Source organism: Podarcis muralis, chromosome 11 (genome assembly GCF_964188315.1).
Source record: "Podarcis muralis chromosome 11, rPodMur119.hap1.1, whole genome shotgun sequence".
Classification (NCBI taxonomy): Eukaryota; Metazoa; Chordata; class Lepidosauria; order Squamata; family Lacertidae; genus Podarcis; species Podarcis muralis.
In genome coordinates, this window is record NC_135665.1 from 24,104,240 (window position 1) to 24,123,678 (window position 19,439).

Consider the following 19,439-nt stretch of genomic DNA (forward strand, 5'->3'; position numbering starts at 1 on the left):
ATTTCTACAACTGATTTAGGGTATTTTTGCACTGCTGAATCAGGAAATGGTATCCGTTTCTCTCCATCAGGTCAGGTTTTTGTGCTATGTTGATTTGACAAAATCGATTACATTTTTGTGGCATTATCAGCTGATTTTTGTCAACACATATCATCCTAAATATGTTTTTAAGAGAAAAAAATGTTTTTCCAACAACATATATTGATTACCTGATAGAAACATCGATTACTGTAAACTGAATGGTGGGCATTGATAAAGGATATACACGTAAATTGCATGTTGCTTCACCACAGACAACAAAACGCAGACAACAAATTTGTTGTTGACCAGTGTTATTTATTTGATATGTTGTGAGGCACTTTGGGACCCATTTTGTGGAAAGGTAGCATACAAATAAGATGGTGATGAAGATATCTCAAAAGAGCTCACCCTAGACCTGCCATTATTCTTTTGCTGTGAATTTTCACCCTGTCTATACCTCAGCATTTTGGGTCAGGTTTTAGTGCCATGAACCACAACCAGTACTTTAGGGACAGCATGGTCTAATAGCGAGTGAGCCACTTTCTAGACACTTTCCTAGTTCATTTATGAAAATTACATCAAGATTGCAATTATTTGTTATTGTAGAGAAGTTGAGAAAAATTTCACACATTTTCAACTCACCGAAATGGCAATTCGAGGTTTATAATACAGAGTTGTAGGGCATGGGGAAAACCTTTGAGCCCAGAAAAAAATTGTTTCCCAAGCTCTACTGTGACATGGAAACTGCTTGTTTTAAAATCTAATTTATATCACCAGCTTCTCAAGAGCCACTGAAATATAATGCGAAAACTCCTAAGGACAAAATGACCAGCTGGCTTCAGTGTTACAAGATGGATGAGTTTCAGCAAACTAGAGTCAATGATCCACAGATGTGGTGGCGTTTTGTTTTGAGTCCTGTGGATTGGGCATGTGTTGTTTTGTTTTTTCCTTTATGAGGCAACACATTCATCTGTGGAATTTTAATGCTGTGTTTCTATTATTAGAGTCCAAAATTAAGCGCAGATAGGAATTTCAATGCAAATTTTAAAGAGCTATTTAAAAATAATTTAAATGATAAAAGACACAAGCAGCAATAACATGCCAGTCATCAGCCTAAATAAAAACTAACATGAGTTTTATAACTAATTCACTGGAAGGACATGACTGAACAAGAAGCTTTCCACAATCGTCTAAAATTAAGGAGATGCCACCCAGGGAAAGGCATAGCAAGTACAAGTGGGGATATAGTTCCTGTTTTCAGCTGCCTGTAATTGTGTGAGCTTGTAGAGATGAGTTTGCAGGAGGCAGTGTGTGTTTATGCCTCTTGTATTAGCAGTATGCATATGTGGATCACATGGAAATGCATAATGGCTATTTGTTTTCCCTGTATCCTGGTAACACAGGAGAGATGTAATTCACATTTATAAAGGTGATGAAATATGCTAATGCGTATTTTTCTCACGCTTTGAAATAGAGGCTGTCATTATTCCATAAGGCCTGCTTAGGTACTTCATTACAACAACAAAAAGTGTTTATTTTAATTTTAAAATGCACCAGCAGCGACTCCATTGAGCATTCCACACACAAACAAAACAAATGCAGAGAATAAAACACAAACAAAAATGATTAAACACAGTGGTTCCCAGCTGAGGTGCAAAAAGGGGTGGTGATTTTCAGTCGCCGGAACAGTTGTATGGGTGGATAAGTTTGGAAGAACCAACTGGCGTTGCTTTGCTTCAAGTGATACAAGGGGAGAACGATATAACAAAAGAGAGCATCTGCTAAGAGATCTCATCTATGGCAGTGGTGATCCTTAGGCACGTAAATGCAGTTCTATGTAGATGTCCAAAACTCAGACCTCGCCTGCTTAATTTCCCTCAGCTTTGAGAGTTGTCAAGCAGCCTCAGAGTTTGCTTTCTGAAGAGGAGAGTCAGAAACCATGCTCTGCATCTGGATCGTGGCCTGTGGGTCCGCTATAACCCCGGTGTATTTTATCAGACATTTAACTTCCTAGTTGGAAGTGCAAGATGTCATCTTAAGAGCCCATCTACTCATATTAATGCTTATTACCTGCATAGCTCTGATCATTTGCTTGGCAAACAGGGGACCAAACAGGTGATGAAAACATCACTCAGATGCTTAAAAGAGCTCATGACTGCAGGAAGACAGCTGAGAACGCAGCCAAAGCCCTGCTGATGAAATTGGACGGTAGCTGCGGTGGAGCGTTTGCGGTCACCGGCTGCAGCGTGCAGCCCTGGGAGAGCCTGTCATCCAATAGCCACACCAGGTAAGCATAGCTCATTGGCTCTGTTAATCCCCAGGCCTTGGCGTTCAGAATGAAGTAGATTATGTTGTGTTTCATTTATCTTATCTATCTATCCTCAAATCAGCATGCTGGGTTATACTGGTGTTCGTTACAAATCACTTCAGTGCCTCGGTGACTGAACTCTCTCAAGATTTTCGACAGGCTCTGTGCAAAAAAGGAGTTTGTGTAGATTTGTTGCGTGTGGGTGATTCTGATCGCTTTCATAAAGAGCAAACTCATACCATTTGTTTTACTTCAGTGATTTCCCTGCCCTTTCTTTGGCCCTCAATTCCCTCTTCTCATTGAAACCTAAAGCAGACACCTGTATTCTGTGAAGGCCGCAAAGGTTTCCAATCTAAAGACTTTGTAGGCTTTTGCCTCAAACTTTTGAAGTGCCCGCAAGTTGTGTTCTCGTTTCATAAATATATTCATTCCATATTAGAAGAAAAGAGTGTGTTTTTTTTAAAAAAGTGTTTTTCTATCAGCATTTATTGTTTTAAAAAGCAACACTCAGCAACTTCCATGACTGCAACTGCAGGAAACATCAGTTCAGTATGTGAACTACTTGGAGTTTAGAATAGAATAAGAAATTCCAAATACTGAATTTGCCTTTAGAGCCACTTATTCAATCTTTCTTCATTTTCAATCAAAATATGCTTGTCAGTGTTGAATTTTGTCTCTAAAAGTGAATGGCAGAACTCTCGCTGTGTGACTTAATGGTATATACTTGCTTGGGCTTACACAAGTATTTTTTTATTGCATTGTGGCCTTTGGCCTTTAAAAAGTCCAAAAAAGCCAGTGTCCATACATGATAGAAAGTTAATGATGATTTTATTTGCGTATTTCATTTGTACTCAGCCTTTCTTTGGTGGATCTCAATATGTTTCTCCATCCAGGCACAGACAAGACTCATACCTGCTTTTGCTACACTGCTTCATTATGTGCTGTAGGGCCAAAGGATGACTACCCCTTGACCAAAAATACTCACAACCAGGCGAAACAATTTAAGCCATTTGAATCTGTCTGCCAAACTGTATGCAGATAAAATAACTCAAAATGGCGGTTGAAACTCCTCTTGTAAACTTGGAGGGTGGTGGTGGTGGTGGGGAGGCTTTCTCCTTGGCAAGGACTTTTCATGTCAAAGTGAATAATTTCCCCTGCAGTTTGAAGCTCTTCAAAATGGGAGTTTGTAATGGGAGTGTTGACCCAGACTTAACTTCAGCATCAGGAATGAGTCGCTGAATGTCACATTGCAGAACACATTACTGGGAACAAATGCACAGGCAGCCACTGGTGACAAGGGGGTTAAAAGACTGTAAAAGGGAGCAACTGCAACAAAATGGGACTGGGGGGGAGAAGAAGCAGAAGAGGCTGTTGTTAGTGAAGTGAATAAAAATAATAGCTAGCATTTCAATTTGTTGGGCTGGCAGCATCCCAGCAAGACTGCCAATTTATTTGTGAAAACAGAAGAAGAAAATCTGTGGCATGTTAAGAAATCATAATTGTTCTAATGGAGAAAGCCTAGCCATGAAGCTAGAAGGGACAATTGTTATCATCAAAATACCTGCTGCATTAAGAAGATCCCTTAATTATTTGAATCAGTCAGTTGGGCAATCAATGGAGTCAAAAGTAGGACAGAAATCTGAACCTTTCCTCAGCTAATATAAAACGTAGAATTTGTACCACCTAGACAGAGCCCTGTGATATATTAAACCTGCTGTATTTATGTATTGTGAATAATAGATGGAAAGCACTCGCATGATAGCCAATAAATCCTTTATGCCGCAGTGTATCACACAGTTCAGTTTTTACAGTTCTTACATGAGTGTTTGTAAGAGCATGTCAGATGGAACATAGTTGAGGTCAATACAAAGGCATTTTCCATTACAAGACATCTCATTTAGTTGGAGAGTACAACAATGTATTATTATTATTATTAGTAGTAGTAGTAGTACATTATTATTATTATTATTATTATTATTATTATTTTATTATTATTATTATTATTATTATTATTATTATTATTATTATCATCATCATTATTATTATCATTATTATTATTATTATCATCATCATCATCATCATTGCTTTATATTCCTTCCTTCCAAAGGAGCTGAGGGCACAAACAAATGAATAACAATATCATGAAAAACAATCACATTTTCTCAGGCAGTGATTCCAAGATTGCCAGGAATAAATAGCATATTTCAGCCATCAAATGCCTGGTTAAAGAGGAAAACTCATAAAAACTATGAATAGAGAAGTTTGTTTGTTGCATTTATAATCTGCCCTTTACCACATGGTCTTAGGGTACATAAAAGGATGTAATATAATAATCTGAAATATACAGCATAAAACATGTAAGCGGTATATAAAATCACCGTTACCCTTCACATTACTTCATCCTTCCTCCAAAGGCTTGGGTAGAAAGGTGTGTCTTAGCCCGCCAAAGGAAAGCATATATTGTCAGTGAAAGGTACACCTCAGAGGGGAAGGGCATTCCATAGCCTGGAGGTCACTAAATAAAAGGCCCCCTTTTGGGGGTCAAGAGCTAGGCGCAGGTCACATGACTCACCTGTGAGCATGTCCCGGGAGACGTGCGTCCCAGTTTTGCATCAGAGAAAGTTTAAAGGTATGGCCTCACCTGCTGAGGGATGCATAAGTCAACATAAGCCACTTGAAGTGGCAGCCAGTGCAGATCTTGTAGGACTGATGTTGTAATGTGAACCCAGCCAGTGATGCCCGGTAGCTGCTGGTTTCCACCCAGTTGCCGTTTCCAAACCATCTTCAAAGGCAGCCCCACATAGAGTATAGTACAGTAGTCCTGTCTGGAAATTACCAGGACATGGGTTACTGTGGCTAGTCTCTCTGTCTGGAAGGGACCATAGCTGGAAATAGACACTCCTAACCACCAAGGCCAAATCTGGCCTTGAGTACCTGCGCTGGATTCAAGAGCTGTTCCTTTTGGGGAGTGCAACCCTCTCCTGAAGGGAGTGTCCCTGCTTCACGGACCCAAAAGCCCAGCACCTTCATATTGTCAGGATTCAGCTCCAGTCCGCCTCTTTACTACTTCCAGGCAACGGTGCAGTACCTGAGCTGCCTCTCCCTATTCAGAAGGAACAAAATGTTAGAGCTGGGTGTCATCAGAAGACTTGTGGCACCTCATTCCAAATCCCTTGAGGACATTTCCCAGTGACTTCATATGTCAACAACACATGGAACAAGACTGAACATGGTGGACACCAAAATTGATTTTCATAAGGTTGAGCAATAGTTTCCCAATGCTACTCTCTAGAAATGACACCCTGGAGATAGGGCTGGATTTCCTGGAACTCTCATGCCCAACCCAGAACTGCACTGATACTGTAGTCAACGGTATTGATGCCGATACTGTAGTCAACGGTATTGATCTCTACTGAGAGGTCAATGAGAATCAACAGGGCCACACTCCTCCTGTTCCACTTCTGACAAAGGTCATCACAGTTCCAGTGCTAGGCCTGAAGTCAGACTGAAATGTGCCAAAATAATTCCCTCAAGTATACTTGTAGTTGAACCACCACTTCCCTTTTGTGTGCCTTGCTCCAAAAGAAGATATTAGTAACTGGGGACTACTTTTTCAAAATTTCTGAGGCCAGGGAGGTCCTCTGAGGTGTGTTTGAGGGACACTGTACCACTAAGGGCAGATGATACTTTTCTCCACACACCCTGCAATTAGATCTTCACAATTGTGTCTGTGTGAAGATTTAACTTGTGTTGTGTTGTCTAGTGAGCCCATAGAAAGTTTTTCAGAAGCTTTGGTGTGTATTTCTTTTTCCCCCTGCCCCCATCTTTCTCTCTCTGATGTTGAGCCCAAATTAATTCATATTTTCCTCAAGCCCGTATATTTTATTTACGGCAAGCAAGACAGCACAGCCATGATTTTACTGCAGAGGGAGGCCCAGTTTTCAGAGTTCTCTGCCCGCCAACTTGAGAGCTGTTGCAGTAGTATGAGGATGAAAATAAAGGTTGCGGCAGCTTGTGGAACAGGAAGTACTGGGACTTCAGCAATCTGTTGCACAGCCGTAAGAACCATGCTGGCTTCCTTTGCCTTCTTTTCCAGAAGCCATTTTTGTACTAGCAAAACTACCACACTGCTAAACAAATCTGTGTCAGCAGTGTTGAATTCCTCCCGGAATTTAAGGGAAACACAACAAGTAAAATTGTTTGCTTGCTTCTGCTTTGCCTATTACCTGTTATCCCTAGGAGAGGGGAGACCAGTTGGAATCAGCAAGAAGCTGCAATTTAAAAGCCTGTGTAATGCGACACTTTGTGGAAAGGAGTAGCTCAGGGAAACCTTTGGATCCCAGCCAGTTCTGTGTGTTCCTCCTGAACAGCAGTCTGCTTGGAAGCCTCGACAAGATCATGCCGGCTGGGGCTGATGGGAGTTGTAGTCACACGGATCAGGAGGGCACCAGGTTGGGGAAAGCTCCTCTACAATGTCAACAGGCCATTTCATCTAACACACTTCTCAGAAGTGAAAGATAGTTTTGAGCTTTAAGCAATCCCTTTTCATGAACCTTGCCTTCATCCTTTGCCTCAAGAGCAAGCCATGTTCAGCATGGCTATAGAAACCATGCTGTGTGTGTGTGTGTGTGTGTGTGTGTGTGTGTGTATCACTGTGTTTCCCTTCCTTTGTCAAGAAAGATGGAAAAATATTGCAGCCCAGTGCAGAAAGTGATTTATTCCCCTGCTGATAACTGAGATCATCCAGCATTCCAGACAGGCACAGCTAATGGATGACTTAACCCTCACCCAGCAGCTGATTACAGGTCCTCAGGAGACAGCAGGCAGCTTTGTCTCTGTGTGAGACTCTAAGAAAAGCAGGCTTGTTTCTATCCTGTTTTAGTGTTGTTGTAATTATGCCGAGGAGTGGAATGTTAAGGAATGGGTAGTAGCATTGCAATTAACCTCTGCAAATTTTTTTTTCTTTGGAAGACTGGAGTGGTGGAAAGACTTTAATGAGGTCTGCTCCTAGACTTGTTTAGAAACAACACAATGTGTATCTTAACATTTACTTATTTTTAAAGCCGTGAATGTACAAACTGGGGTCAAATTGCCTTGTTTCTCTCTCCTCTTTTTTTCCTTCCTAATTTGAAATGGTACCCTACAAAAAGGAATATTGCATTAAAAAATATTATATATTTTTCCATTGCCTTGTAAAATGGCCATGCTCGCTAGGGCTGATGGGAGTTGTAGTCCAACAACATCCAGAGGCCCAGCAGGTTGGGGAATGCGGGGCTTAGAAGCTGCCAAGGTTGTGGTGGACCTAAAGAGCACAAGGCTTGGTTTCTAAGCCTGTGATCAAACCATATCCTGGAAGCCCTGCCCCAACACAAGATGTGTAGGAAGTGAGGCTTGGTAGAACAGGAACATAGTCTATGTTCACAGAGGCATTTTTGTCGTCAAAGTCACTTGTTTCACTATATGCCACAGTATCAGAAACTGGCTTTAGGAGCAAGCACTGGTGACCCATGGCTTGAACCCTGATGAGGAGTGCCAGGGGCCTCTCTCCACAGCTGATACAATCCTGAGATAGTAGAGTTGGCTGTGGCAATTCAGGATACAGGTGAGATAGGCCCTTTTGCAGTGGCACCAGATTGGCAGTTTGTTTTTTTAAAAAAAATCCCTTCAGATAGAAAACTGGCACATCTGGGAGAGACGTTCTAACCTAGCCAGCTTCCAGAGCAGCTAGTTTTCCGAGGTGTGTTGTGACAGCAGTACACATGTATACAAGGCAACACTAAAAGTGTGGTTCCTCATCTTTAGTTTGAAATTGAACCATTTTAATACATTTTATGAGGGACGTGGGTGGCGCTGGGGGTTAAACCACAGAGCCTAGGACTTGCCAATCAGAAGGTTGGCGGCTCAAATCCCCGTGACAGGGTGAGCTCCCGTTGCTCGGTTCCTGCTCCTGCCAACCTGGCAGCTCGAAAGCACGTCCAAGGGCAAGTAGCTAAATAGGTACCGCTCCAGCGGGAAGGTAAACGGCGTTTCCCTGCGCTGCTCTGGTTCGCCAGAAGCGGCTTAGTCATGCTGGCCACATGACCCGGAAGCTGTACGCCGGCTCCCTCGGCCAGTAAAGCGAGATGAGCGCCGCAACCCCAGTCGGCCACGACTGGACCTAATGGTCAGGGGTCCCTTTACCTTTAATACATTTTATGCTGAACGTGTACACCATACCTGGTTTAAAACTTAGGAGTGTGAGGCAGAAGACCGTTGGTCCCCTCCCTTTTGCAATAAGGATATAGGTGACATAGGGAACTTAGTTATAACAGGTCCCTCTAGCCCAGCAATGTCTCTCTGGATTGGCAACATCCCTCTGGGGCCTTGGGCAGAAAGACATCTTTCACAACACCTGATTAGGTCAACAGGTCTTTAACTTTTTCCTAACTAATAAACAAAGCACCTTTACTTTTCTACATGTCTGCCTCTGTGTTTAAGAAATAATGTGCACGTATTTGCATTTTGTTCTTTACTTTTCACACCAAACGAGATACTGAGGGCTATTGGGACTTACTGTTTCCTAAATACTTCCTCCCCTTTTCCAAGCACTACTAGTTCGACAGCAAGTAGCTGCGATACAGAGTTCACCAAGGAGGACGAGCAAAGGCTGAAGGACTACATTCAGCAGCTGAAGAACGACAGGGCAGCTGTCAAGCTGACCATGCTGGAGTTGGAGAGCATCCATATCGATCCCCTCAGCTATGATGTCAAGCCTCGCGGAGACAGCCAAAGGCTGGATCTAGAAAATGCTGTACTCATGCAAGAACTCATGGCAATGAAGGTATTTTATTTAGGGACTTATGAACGGAGCTGTTTCAGGGTTTCCGGTTTTTGAAATGTAGCTGCAGCATCTCTCGTTACCTGAAAGGCATTAAATCCTAGCATACAACACCCCCTAAAAACCTTGGCCCAGGAGACCCAGTGCCTTAGAAGGAAGAGGCCTGAGGGCACAAAGTATGGAATTCATTGCCCTTTATAGCCAAATATTAAGGAGCTGGCATTATCAGCCACTCTCTGAATGTTGCACCCTGGTTGCGCAGAACTGTGTGAAACTGCAGTCTACCATCATCTTCTGTGCTTCCCCACCAGGAGGAAATGGCAGAGCTGAAGGCGCAGCTGTACCTGCTAGAAAAAGAGAAGAAGGCTCTGGAGCTGAAGCTGAGCAGCCGGGAAGCTCAAGAACAGGCATACCTGGTCCACATCGAGCACCTGAAATCGGAAGTGGAAGAACAAAAGGAGCAGAGGATGAGGTCCCTAAGCTCAGCTAGTAGCAGCAGCAAAGACAAGTCAAGTAAGGTGAGGTGCTGTCGTGGGTCTTCAGGTGAGAACTAATTAGAACCTCGATACCCTTCGGCAGTATTCCTGTGAATATCAGGGATCACTCACAGGGCAGGAGAGGAGGAGGAGAGTCAGGTGCGTCTATGGGAAGCATAATCAGGTGTAGGGGGTATCAGTCAAGGAGTGAGAGTGCTATATGAATGGAAGCAACATGAAAAGATGTAGGATGTGCTTGGAAGCAAATAGGGAATATCCAGCAAGGAGGTGTTGCAAATTATTGGTAAACATGTCTGGGTTTTTACAACCTCCACTCACTATGCTTTATTTTTCAGGAATGCACAGATGGCACCATGGCATCTTTAACGCTAGCTGAGTTGAAACCCTACAGTGAAAGTGAACTGACTACAGAACTGGCAAATGCACTTAGGCGGTAAGCAAAATTTTCATGATATCGTTCGTTTGGGACTTTAAATCATTCAGATACCAAGCGATCGCACTTCCTTGCCCCTCTGCGGTTTTCTAAGAATACCTTTCCTCCTTTACTTTTCTTCAACGCTCATCAACATGGTCCCTCCAGGTTTCTTCAAGCCTCTAAAGATAGAGGGCTTAATTATTGTCACTAATTCCCACATCACACATGAAAACCCTGAGGCACAAGAATAGCTGACTGAGTTAATGAAAGACCCCAAGGGAGACACATTGCAAATCTGGGAATAGCATTTCAATGTCATCTCTGTGACAATTAGACTTCCTGGTTCTGCATTAATAGTAGCACAAAAAATAACTGAAGGCAAGGACTAGATCAACAGAGTAGTAGCTGGACAAAGGTCCCCATCTCATTCAGGAAATGTGTAGGATTGCCCCAAACAGCCATCCCAGTTCAGGTACCACCCCTTCCAATTATTATGTTCATTGGTTGAATAAGAATGGAAAAGCATCTACTCATCTGCTCTTCTGTACTGATTGAGCTATTTCTTAAACCACGAATAATACTACCTTTTAGAAAATTCAAAAAGCAAATAGCTGAACGTTTTGTTTAGAAAACATTGGAAGCAGGAAGGCAGGCCTAGAGGCAGTGCTGCTACCATTTGCTGGCAGTGCATCTGATAAACAATATCAAATAAAAGATGAAGTTGTAGAACTGATTGACAAATTTAAAAGAAACAATTCGCCCAGGCTTGAAAGCATTCATGCCAGAGGTTTCAAATTGCTGGGCTATTAAGTAAATTCCATAATGTATCGCTGGAATCACTGACCTGAACTATTATCTGACCTGACACCAGTTGGTTTTTTTTTTAATGGATCCAGGAAATTACAGACCCTGTAAGCCTAACTTCCTTCCCAGCTAAATTGGTGCGAAGTGTTAAGGGTTAGACTTGTTAAACACTGAGTGAAGAAAAGCATAATGCAAAAAGAGGGTTCAAAGCATGTTCTTCAGCCCTGATGCTAGACCATCTTAATAAGCATGCAGTGTATCTATTGGCAAATGGAACTCTGGTACAAGCCCATCAGTTCTGTTGCTCCTGCATTTGCTAATGATGTTCCCTCAAGCTGGTCAAAATTAACAAAAGGCCCCATGACTGCACTTCATCTCTTGCATGCTTAGGGCAACCTTTTACAGTCACAAGTATGGGATTTGCGGCATAACCCAATGCATGTTTACTCAGAAATAAGCTCCACTGTCTTTCAGGTAAACGTCCATAGGTTTGCAGCCTAAATATATCAAAGATCATCACAATTATAGGATCAGTACCCATCTTATGTACTTTTTTATATATAAAAGAAAGTGATTTTTTCATCAATGGAGATTTAGTCTAATCAGTGCAGTAGACAAAACAGCAAAAAAAAAACAAAACCCCAGCCCTTTGTAAACTGCCCAGTGCTTCTCTTTAAACCCACTTTCCTGGGGTTTCAGGAGTAGTGCAGAGCTGCTTGCAAAGGGCTTTCAAACAGCCCTGCACTTTGCTATGAAGTGCCGACAACTGGGCCTTCAAAGTGCAGCATCACCTGACATCACTCTCTGCCAGGGGCTGGGAAGATTTATGATCTGACCCACTGGCCAGAAAACCCACCCCTGGTCTACGGTGATGTGTTACATGAGTCATTGAAAGCCTTGATTATCACTTTGTTCACTTGTCAGAGCAAGCAGGGTCCATCAGTTGCCCCGGCACTGATTATGTCATTGCTTCTGCTCTTTAAAAGAAAAGAAAAAGTTCAGGAGTTGCACTCCCTAGTGTTTCCCTAGCACTACAGACAACACTTTTCTGCAGTATAGGAAACTAAGTGAATATCATTGTATGGTGGTTTCTTGCGGTAGAAATAAAGGCTTTCTTTGATAATTCTGTGTATTTCAAAACATGTGATGTAAGATTGCTTTCCCATATAATTGTCTATGTAGGAAAAACTACTGTTTGTTGGAGCCTTAAATGTTTATTCAGACACTCGTCCCTTTGAGGTTAGTGCAGCTTATTTCCAGGGAAGTGGGGACAAGACTGCAGCCTTAAACTCTAGAATAAGTTCAGCACCGTTCCTTCTTGTAATGCTTACAGTGCGTTTTCCTTGCTACACGAAGATCATTTGCTTCGCAGACTCCCCCATTTTGCCTCTTGGGCTTCATCCTTAATAAATTCCCCAACAGGTCACGAGCACTTACAGCAGTTAATCCCCAGGGAAAAGGAAATGAGAGAAATGTCCTGTAGGGAACAATCATGCACTGGCAAAACAGAGGATGAGATGACCTAACAGAGGCTTTTTTGTGAGGGTGGGTTGACTCGGATTTCTAGGATTCTATGAAAAATGGATGAGAAGAAGGGAGAGATTCAAAAACTCTGCCAATCCTTTGAAACAGATAGGAGTAAATGGGAGTAAATGTCTCCCCTCTCCATCTGCGACACAGGATTTTTTTTGAGAGAGATAGAAATTTTTTTTTGGGGGGGGGGGAATGCATCATACATGATTACTGAGTTTAGCAAGGAGAATACAAAGGTATTCAGATTTACTTCCCCAGTTCAAATCTGGAGCAGATAATTATTGACCAAAAGCCAGTCCACTTAAGGGTGAGTGATGTGAACAATTGCATGAAGTGCAATGATTTCAGCTGAACTCCCTGTGGAATAGTATCTTAGGTCACGAAAACATCCATGCTGCTTGGCTAGCACAGACTCGTGACCACCTCAGCAGCAAGACCAATAAGTCATGGAGGAAATCCGCCTTCTATACTGGACATTCAACAGAGTAGGAAGTAGTACTGTTGCCAATAACTTAGAAATCCCTATGTTTAAAAGGTTAAATTCTGACCCTTGAGATTTTACTGCTACTGCTTTTCATTGATGGCATTATAAAGGTAAAGGGACCCCTGACCATTAGGTCCAGTCGTGGCCGACTCTGGGGTTGCGGCGCTCATCTCGTTTTATTGGCCAAGGGAGCCGGCGTACAGCTTCCGGGTCATGTGGCCAGCATGACTGAGCTGCTTCTGGTGAATCAGAGCAGCGCACGGAAACGCCGTTTACCTTCCCGCTGGAGCAGTACCTATTTATCTACTTGCACTGGCGTGCTTTTGAACTGCTAAGTTGGCAGGAGCTGGGACCGAGCAACAGGAGCTCACCCCGTCACGGGGATTCGAACCGCCGACCTTCCATTATATCTGGCCCCAAAACTACACACGCCTCTCTTATTCCTACTTACAACAGCCATGTGGAGTAGATTGTTACCTTCATTTTGCCAACTGCAAAACTACTGATGATAGTGGCTCATTTAGGGTAAACCAGTGAGCTGTAAATTAGCAGTGTGGCGCGTCAGGCCTGGATGTCAAAGATACACTCTCAGTAACCTTGCATAGCTCTCACACAAATCAGCTCTACCTTATCAGGCTAAAATTCCTCTGAGAAGTCTGGGGTACAAAAGTAGCCAATAATAAAAAGCAGCTGTCTGCTGCACCACAGTGGCTTGCTATAATAAATTATTTTCAGTTTAATAGTGGTTGTCTGGTCCTTTTCCTTCTCAGCAGAATGACCTTTATTGGGTGGGTGTTTGCTGTTTTGCTCTAGTGCCCTTAGTGATGCTGGCAAAAACTGGTCTAGGCTGGTGAAGCTCCTCTGTTATAAGACACAGCCATTCTAATAATGGGCTGCAGAACAAAAATCTTTGTATGTGCCTCTTTTAAAAACATATGCATTTTGCGAGGATTAGGACCTGTTTAGTCGCTTTTCAGGAAGACAATTGATTTTGATGAGCTTGGTCCTCTCTTGGATACCAGAAGTGCTTGAAGAAGCAAAACCAAAATGAAATACAGTACTGTACTGCAGACATACAATACCCAATTAAAAAGTGATAGCAAAAATTAGACTGCAGTAGTTACACACAGATGCTAACTCAGATTGTGTATTAAAGCAAACCCATTGCTCCTCCCAAAGCATTGTGCTCACAGCTTCTTGCCAGCATTTATTCCACACTTCGCTCTTTCCATGACCTAATTACCATGTACATTAACCAGTGGGGGCTCTGCTACAGTTCAGTGCCAAATCCTGAGACAGATTGTAACAGAGGCTATAGAGCACTTCTGATAATGACGTGGCCATCTGCAGGGTACAGGGATTCCTGCCTTTTCATTAATCCCATCTTTCCTCAACCTTTCCTTAGTCAAAGGGAGTCCCTAACCTACTGAGAGTTGAGATGTGTCATACCTTTCTTTGAAAATGCCCATATTGCTAATAAAAGGCCACCGTATTTTTGCATAACTGCAAAATAGCACAGACTCTCTAAACCAGGACAATATTTCACATTTCAGCAAATGATTGAATTTACCCTTGTTATCTGGCGTTGAAAAATATATGTGTGTATTACTGAATTTGTAGGGATGTTTGAGAAACACCTTCCAGAAAAGCGAGTATACTTCACAGAATTTTGCAGATTTCTTTCGGCTATCATGAGAAAACTTGTGCGATGGATGTTTGGGGCTGGGGAGAGAAATATATTCTTTGACACCCTACTTTGACGGCCAAACCATGTCCTGGTGGTGAAATACACTCTTGCTAATGTCTTAGCTGTACAGTGTGATTTAAGTTTTATTTAGGAAGACAGAAATGCAAAGCCCTTAGTTACATGAATCTACCATTAACAAAAGTGTATTCCCTTTATTGATGACGGTTGTTCTGTAAGTATCAGCATTAGTATGAAAAGGTTTTGTGGAGTTGACGGTAGCTGATGCATCTTTGTGTTTGGTTTATATTGCCAGCCAGGAGGATGAAGCAGTGCTTAGGGGAGAAACTATAGGTGGGACATGTTATTCGCATGTAGTAGGGCCCAGGTTCAGACACTGGCATCTCCAGGTAGGAAAGGCTCTTGTCTGAACTCTGGAGAGCCACTGCCAGTCAGAGCAAGATACTGAGCTCAGTAGTCCTGACTCACGCAGTACAACACAGGTTTGTCTGTTCAACAGCATGATTACAGTTGAACAATGCCTTATTGTTCCATGTTGCGTGTCACTACACAGAAAGGAATGATAGGTCCATCACTCAGGAAATTAAATTTGGTTGTTGCAATAGGGAGCTACAGAGTGAGTAACTTTTTTCCAAAGCAGGCAACAATTTGCCTTTAATCCAGGTTTGTGGTTTACTGGAAAAATAGTTCCCCAAATCCATAGTAGGTCAATATCTTTATTAAGCCGACAAAAAAAGAGAGACAAAATATCAAGCAATCTTTGAAGTTCTCCAGGACACTTCTTTAGGCGGAGTGTTATGCAAAGCTGGGATAGAAAAGTAAAAAGGCCAGCTTGGTCTTAAAAGCATAAAGACGGCAAAGGTAGCATTCTTAAGAGTGGGGGAAGAGGTATCAAATTTCATATGTTATGCAACTCTCCTCGGTGCTATGCATTTTCCAGGTTATATCTAAGATGTTCTAAGATGATTCCCAGTGGCTGATTTTTGAAAATATAAAAACCAGCTGTTCTCTGGATCTGGAAAGAGTACTTTATAAAATACATGTTGTTGAATCCATGTGTTTGGGTAAAAAGCTATTATTATGAAAATAAATTTGAATAGGACTCAGAAAGCAGCAAATCTTGGGACTACTGCACTCCTTGCAGCTTCATGTATATCTTCTAGCTTCCGTTCTATAGAAAGGAACTTGAAGATCAGTGGAACGCAGGTCCTGAGGGTATTAGATCTTATAGCTCACTAACTGGTAATATTGTTGGACTCAAACTCTCAGCAACCTCAGCCAGCAAGGCCATTTGGTATTGTAGTTCATCAACAGGTTAGCTATTCCTCATAAAGAAAGCTTCTCTCTTAAGGAGGCACAAATATTCATCCAAATGTGTTTTTGTTAATAAACTGAAATTTCTCCCAGGTTGTTAGGACACAATTGTTTGAAAAGCATGTTTGGTCACACTTCCTGACATAGTGGGACAGTGCCACCTACAGGCCAGTCTAGGACTATGCGCTAATTAAACTCTCCCCACTGGCTTGTTTTATAGGTTGCAGTAAGCCATGTTGATTGTGCTTGCACAAACTTCATTTCTCATCTCCTTCAAAGTGGCACCAGTCTCTCAGAGACTTTCTGCAGTGTTGCTGAGTGCCTGGAAGCCATTCCACATCACTGATCTCACTTGTCAAGGGGAAAGAGAATACTTTTCATAGCTCCCAGGCTTAGAACCATTTCCTCCTCTGCAAAAATCAGAGGTTGCCGTATCTTAGAGAAACCATATGAGAGCCCTTATTCTGAATGCCAATTTCAACCTTTCACAAGCTTAATTGTGCAACGAAAACACAAGTTAAAGCTAGAATGATGAGAAAGAACTCTCTTAAATGCCTTTTGTCTATGCAGAACAGCAAAATAGACTTGATTGTATTGATCACATCTGAGATGCTTTTACCTTGGGGATGGACCCTAGATGGCTCTTGTTAAAAGAGATCTAGGAGAGACCTTCTTATGAATGTTTCACTTTAGACCCAGCTACTGCAGCTTCTCGTATTGTAGGGCTAATGTGCAAAGACTTGGATCACACAGGAGAAAACTGTGTGGTGGCTCCTTTACAAAACATCAATCCTTGGGGAAGAGGGTTAACCCAAGTGTGGGAAGTAAATGCTCTTGTGGCTTCCTTGACTCCAAGAGTTACACAACAGCTGCTGCAACTTCCAGTTGTGTGTATGCATTCCCTACCAGTGATTTTGAACTATTTATTCATTTATAAAACCCAAGGTGCCATACACAATCTCTCCACCCCACCCAATTTTATCTTCACAACCACCCCAATGAAGGCTATAGGTTGAGAGTCTGTATTTGGACCCTTCCTGGTCCTAATCCTCCACTTTCAACCACTACACCACGCTGGGTCTACTCGTCCTTCATGCATAAATGTGTAGTGATAAATAATTGCGCTTTGTGCTTTTCAGAGAAAAGAAGCTGAAAGGCAGAGTGCAGGAGTTGGTGAGTGCCTTAGAAAGACTGACAAAGAGCAGCGAAATCCGGCACCAGCAGTCTGCAGAGTTCGTCAATGACTTGAAAAGAGCAAACAGGTAAAGGATCTCGCCCACCCCTGGCCAAATGGCAGTACACACTAGAATCATAGAATTGTAGTTAGAAGGGACTCCTGAGGGTCATCTGGTCCATGCAAGAATCTCAACTAAATTATGTGTGACACTGAACTGGAACTATTTAGGCGCCAGAGTGGTGCATGCTCTAGTTATCTCCCGCTTGAACTACTGCAATGTGCTCTATGTGGGGCTACCTTTGAAGGTGACTCGGAAACTGCAGTTAATCCAGAATGCAGCAGCTAGACTGGTGACTGGGAGTGGCTGCCAGGACCACATAACACCAGTCCTGAAAGAACTACATTAGCTCCCAGTACGTTTCCCAGCACAATTCAAAGTGTTCGTGCTGACCTTTAAAACCCTAAACGGCCTCGGTCCAGTATATCTGAAGGAGCGTCTCCACCCCCATCATCCAGCCTGAACACTGAGATCCAGCGCCAAGGGCCTTCTGGCAGTTCCCTCGCTGTGAGAAGTGAGGTTACAGGGAACCAGGCAGAGAGCTTTCTCAGTAGTGGCGCCTGCCCTGTGGAACGCCCTCCCAGCAATGTCAAGGCAATAAACAACTATTTTACTTTTAAAAGACAGCTGAAGGCGGCCCTGTTAGGGAAGTTTTTAATGTCGGACACTGCATTGTTTTTAATATTTAGTTGGAAGCCGCCCAGAGTGGCTGGGGAAACCCAGCCAGACGGGTGGGGTATAAATAATAAATTATTATTGTTATATTATTATTTATGTTTGAAACTTGTGTTTATTGTGAACCACCTTGAGTGAAAGTTAACAGAAAAGCAGTATGCAAATAAAGCAACTAACTGTACTTTTAAGCAGACTACAGCTTTGCATCTATGCCCCCAGAAGCAATGAAAACTGTAAAATCGTCTGCCCACTTAATAAAAGTTGCATGGGCAACTGGGGTTGGAAATGGGGAAGATGCTATCCAGAAAATGAGATTCTCACATGAAATACCCCAGAATGACCTGTTGATGCTTGTTTTAAAACAGTAACCTTGTGGCTGCCTATGAGAAAGCAAAGAAGAAGCATCAAAACAAGCTGAAGAAACTGGAATCCCAAATGATGGCGATGGTTGAAAGGCACGAGACCCAAGTGAGAATGCTCAAACAAAGAATTGCCTTGCTAGAAGAGGAGAACTCGAGGCCCCATACCAATGAAACGTCACTTTAAGTAGAGGGGAAGATTTTTATTTTATTTTTAATTTTGAAAAGAATCCATGTGCGTTGCATATTTGTCTCCTGGAAAGACTCATATAGGTGGTGAACACACAGGCAGATCTGGGAAAGGTGGTGGTCAGTGCCTCAAAAAGAGGAGTTATGACTTTGGCAATATATAGCCATCTGGAGGAGCCAAAAATTTAAGTGAGGCTTTGGATGGCTCTGCATATCAGACAGTGCCTGATGGTTAATGTATCTGTTTATCAAGGTTCTGTGTAATTTTTTTATTCACATAATTTCCTTTTTTCTTCCTCCAAATTATTATGGCCACGAACACTGTTCTTATGCATCAAGAACATTCGTTTGAGTCCCCTGCATTTTTTGAGGGAATGTTTAAAGGCCATGGGACAGGCAGCTTTCATTTGAATGGGTAGCAATTCTCTATCCCATCCCCTCTAGCTCCTTCTCTCCAGAAAAATGCTCAGACATTTAACTAAGGGGAGAGCCAGGCATTTATTTGTAGCTGGCCTCTGGCCACAGATTAAGCCCAAGCAAACATTACCATAGCCCTGCAAGACACATCTAAGGAAGCAGCATTGTGACTCATTCCTCTCCAGGAGACTGGAGCCAACCAGCTCTGCATGCGTTGCAGCTAGTGCTGCCAAGTGAGATTTTAAAAGGGGAGTAGTATTTCAAAAGGAAGAGGCAATTCAAAGGAGCTTTGAATATGCTGACCCAGTGCCTGACACCCTCCATCTATCAGGAGGGTGCTATGCCATTTCAACTTCTCTTCTAGACATACCAGCAGAATCAAAGCAGGCAATCCAACTGTTTTTCCGATCCAAGTAGAGGTGGTACAAAATTGTACACCCCCCCCCCCTAAAATGGGAGTAGATGCAGTTGCCTTACAGTGTCAGAATAATCAAATCATCAAGTTCCGAGGCTGAACGTGGTTTAGGTTGTAAGGAATGTGCCTAATCAAATGAATGTAGGGTGGTACTCCCTGAAAAGCTGTATGAAGTCACTTGCAAACGTGTTATGATGCTAGTTCGGCCCTGTAAAACCCATCGTTATCAGTGGGAGTGCAGCAGGTTGCCT

At 42.6% G+C, this 19,439-nt stretch overlaps 1 protein-coding gene across 3 annotated transcripts in view; it reads left to right on the forward strand.

Moving 5' to 3' along the window:
* MCC (MCC regulator of Wnt signaling pathway) overlaps window positions 1-19,219 on the forward strand; it is a 207,950-nt gene extending 188,731 nt beyond the window's left edge. For all 3 annotated transcript variants that reach the window (XM_028749466.2, XM_077936126.1, XM_028749468.2), the window contains 6 exons: window positions 2,125-2,308; window positions 8,915-9,149; window positions 9,458-9,664; window positions 9,979-10,076; window positions 17,038-17,160; window positions 18,174-19,219. In XM_028749466.2, coding sequence (XP_028605299.2) covers window positions 2,125-2,308; window positions 8,915-9,149; window positions 9,458-9,664; window positions 9,979-10,076; window positions 17,038-17,160; window positions 18,174-18,354 — 1,028 coding nt within the window. In that variant the 3' untranslated portion in view covers window positions 18,355-19,219. The remainder of the gene's footprint in view (window positions 1-2,124; window positions 2,309-8,914; window positions 9,150-9,457; window positions 9,665-9,978; window positions 10,077-17,037; window positions 17,161-18,173) is intronic.
* Window positions 19,220-19,439: the final 220 nt, after the last annotated feature.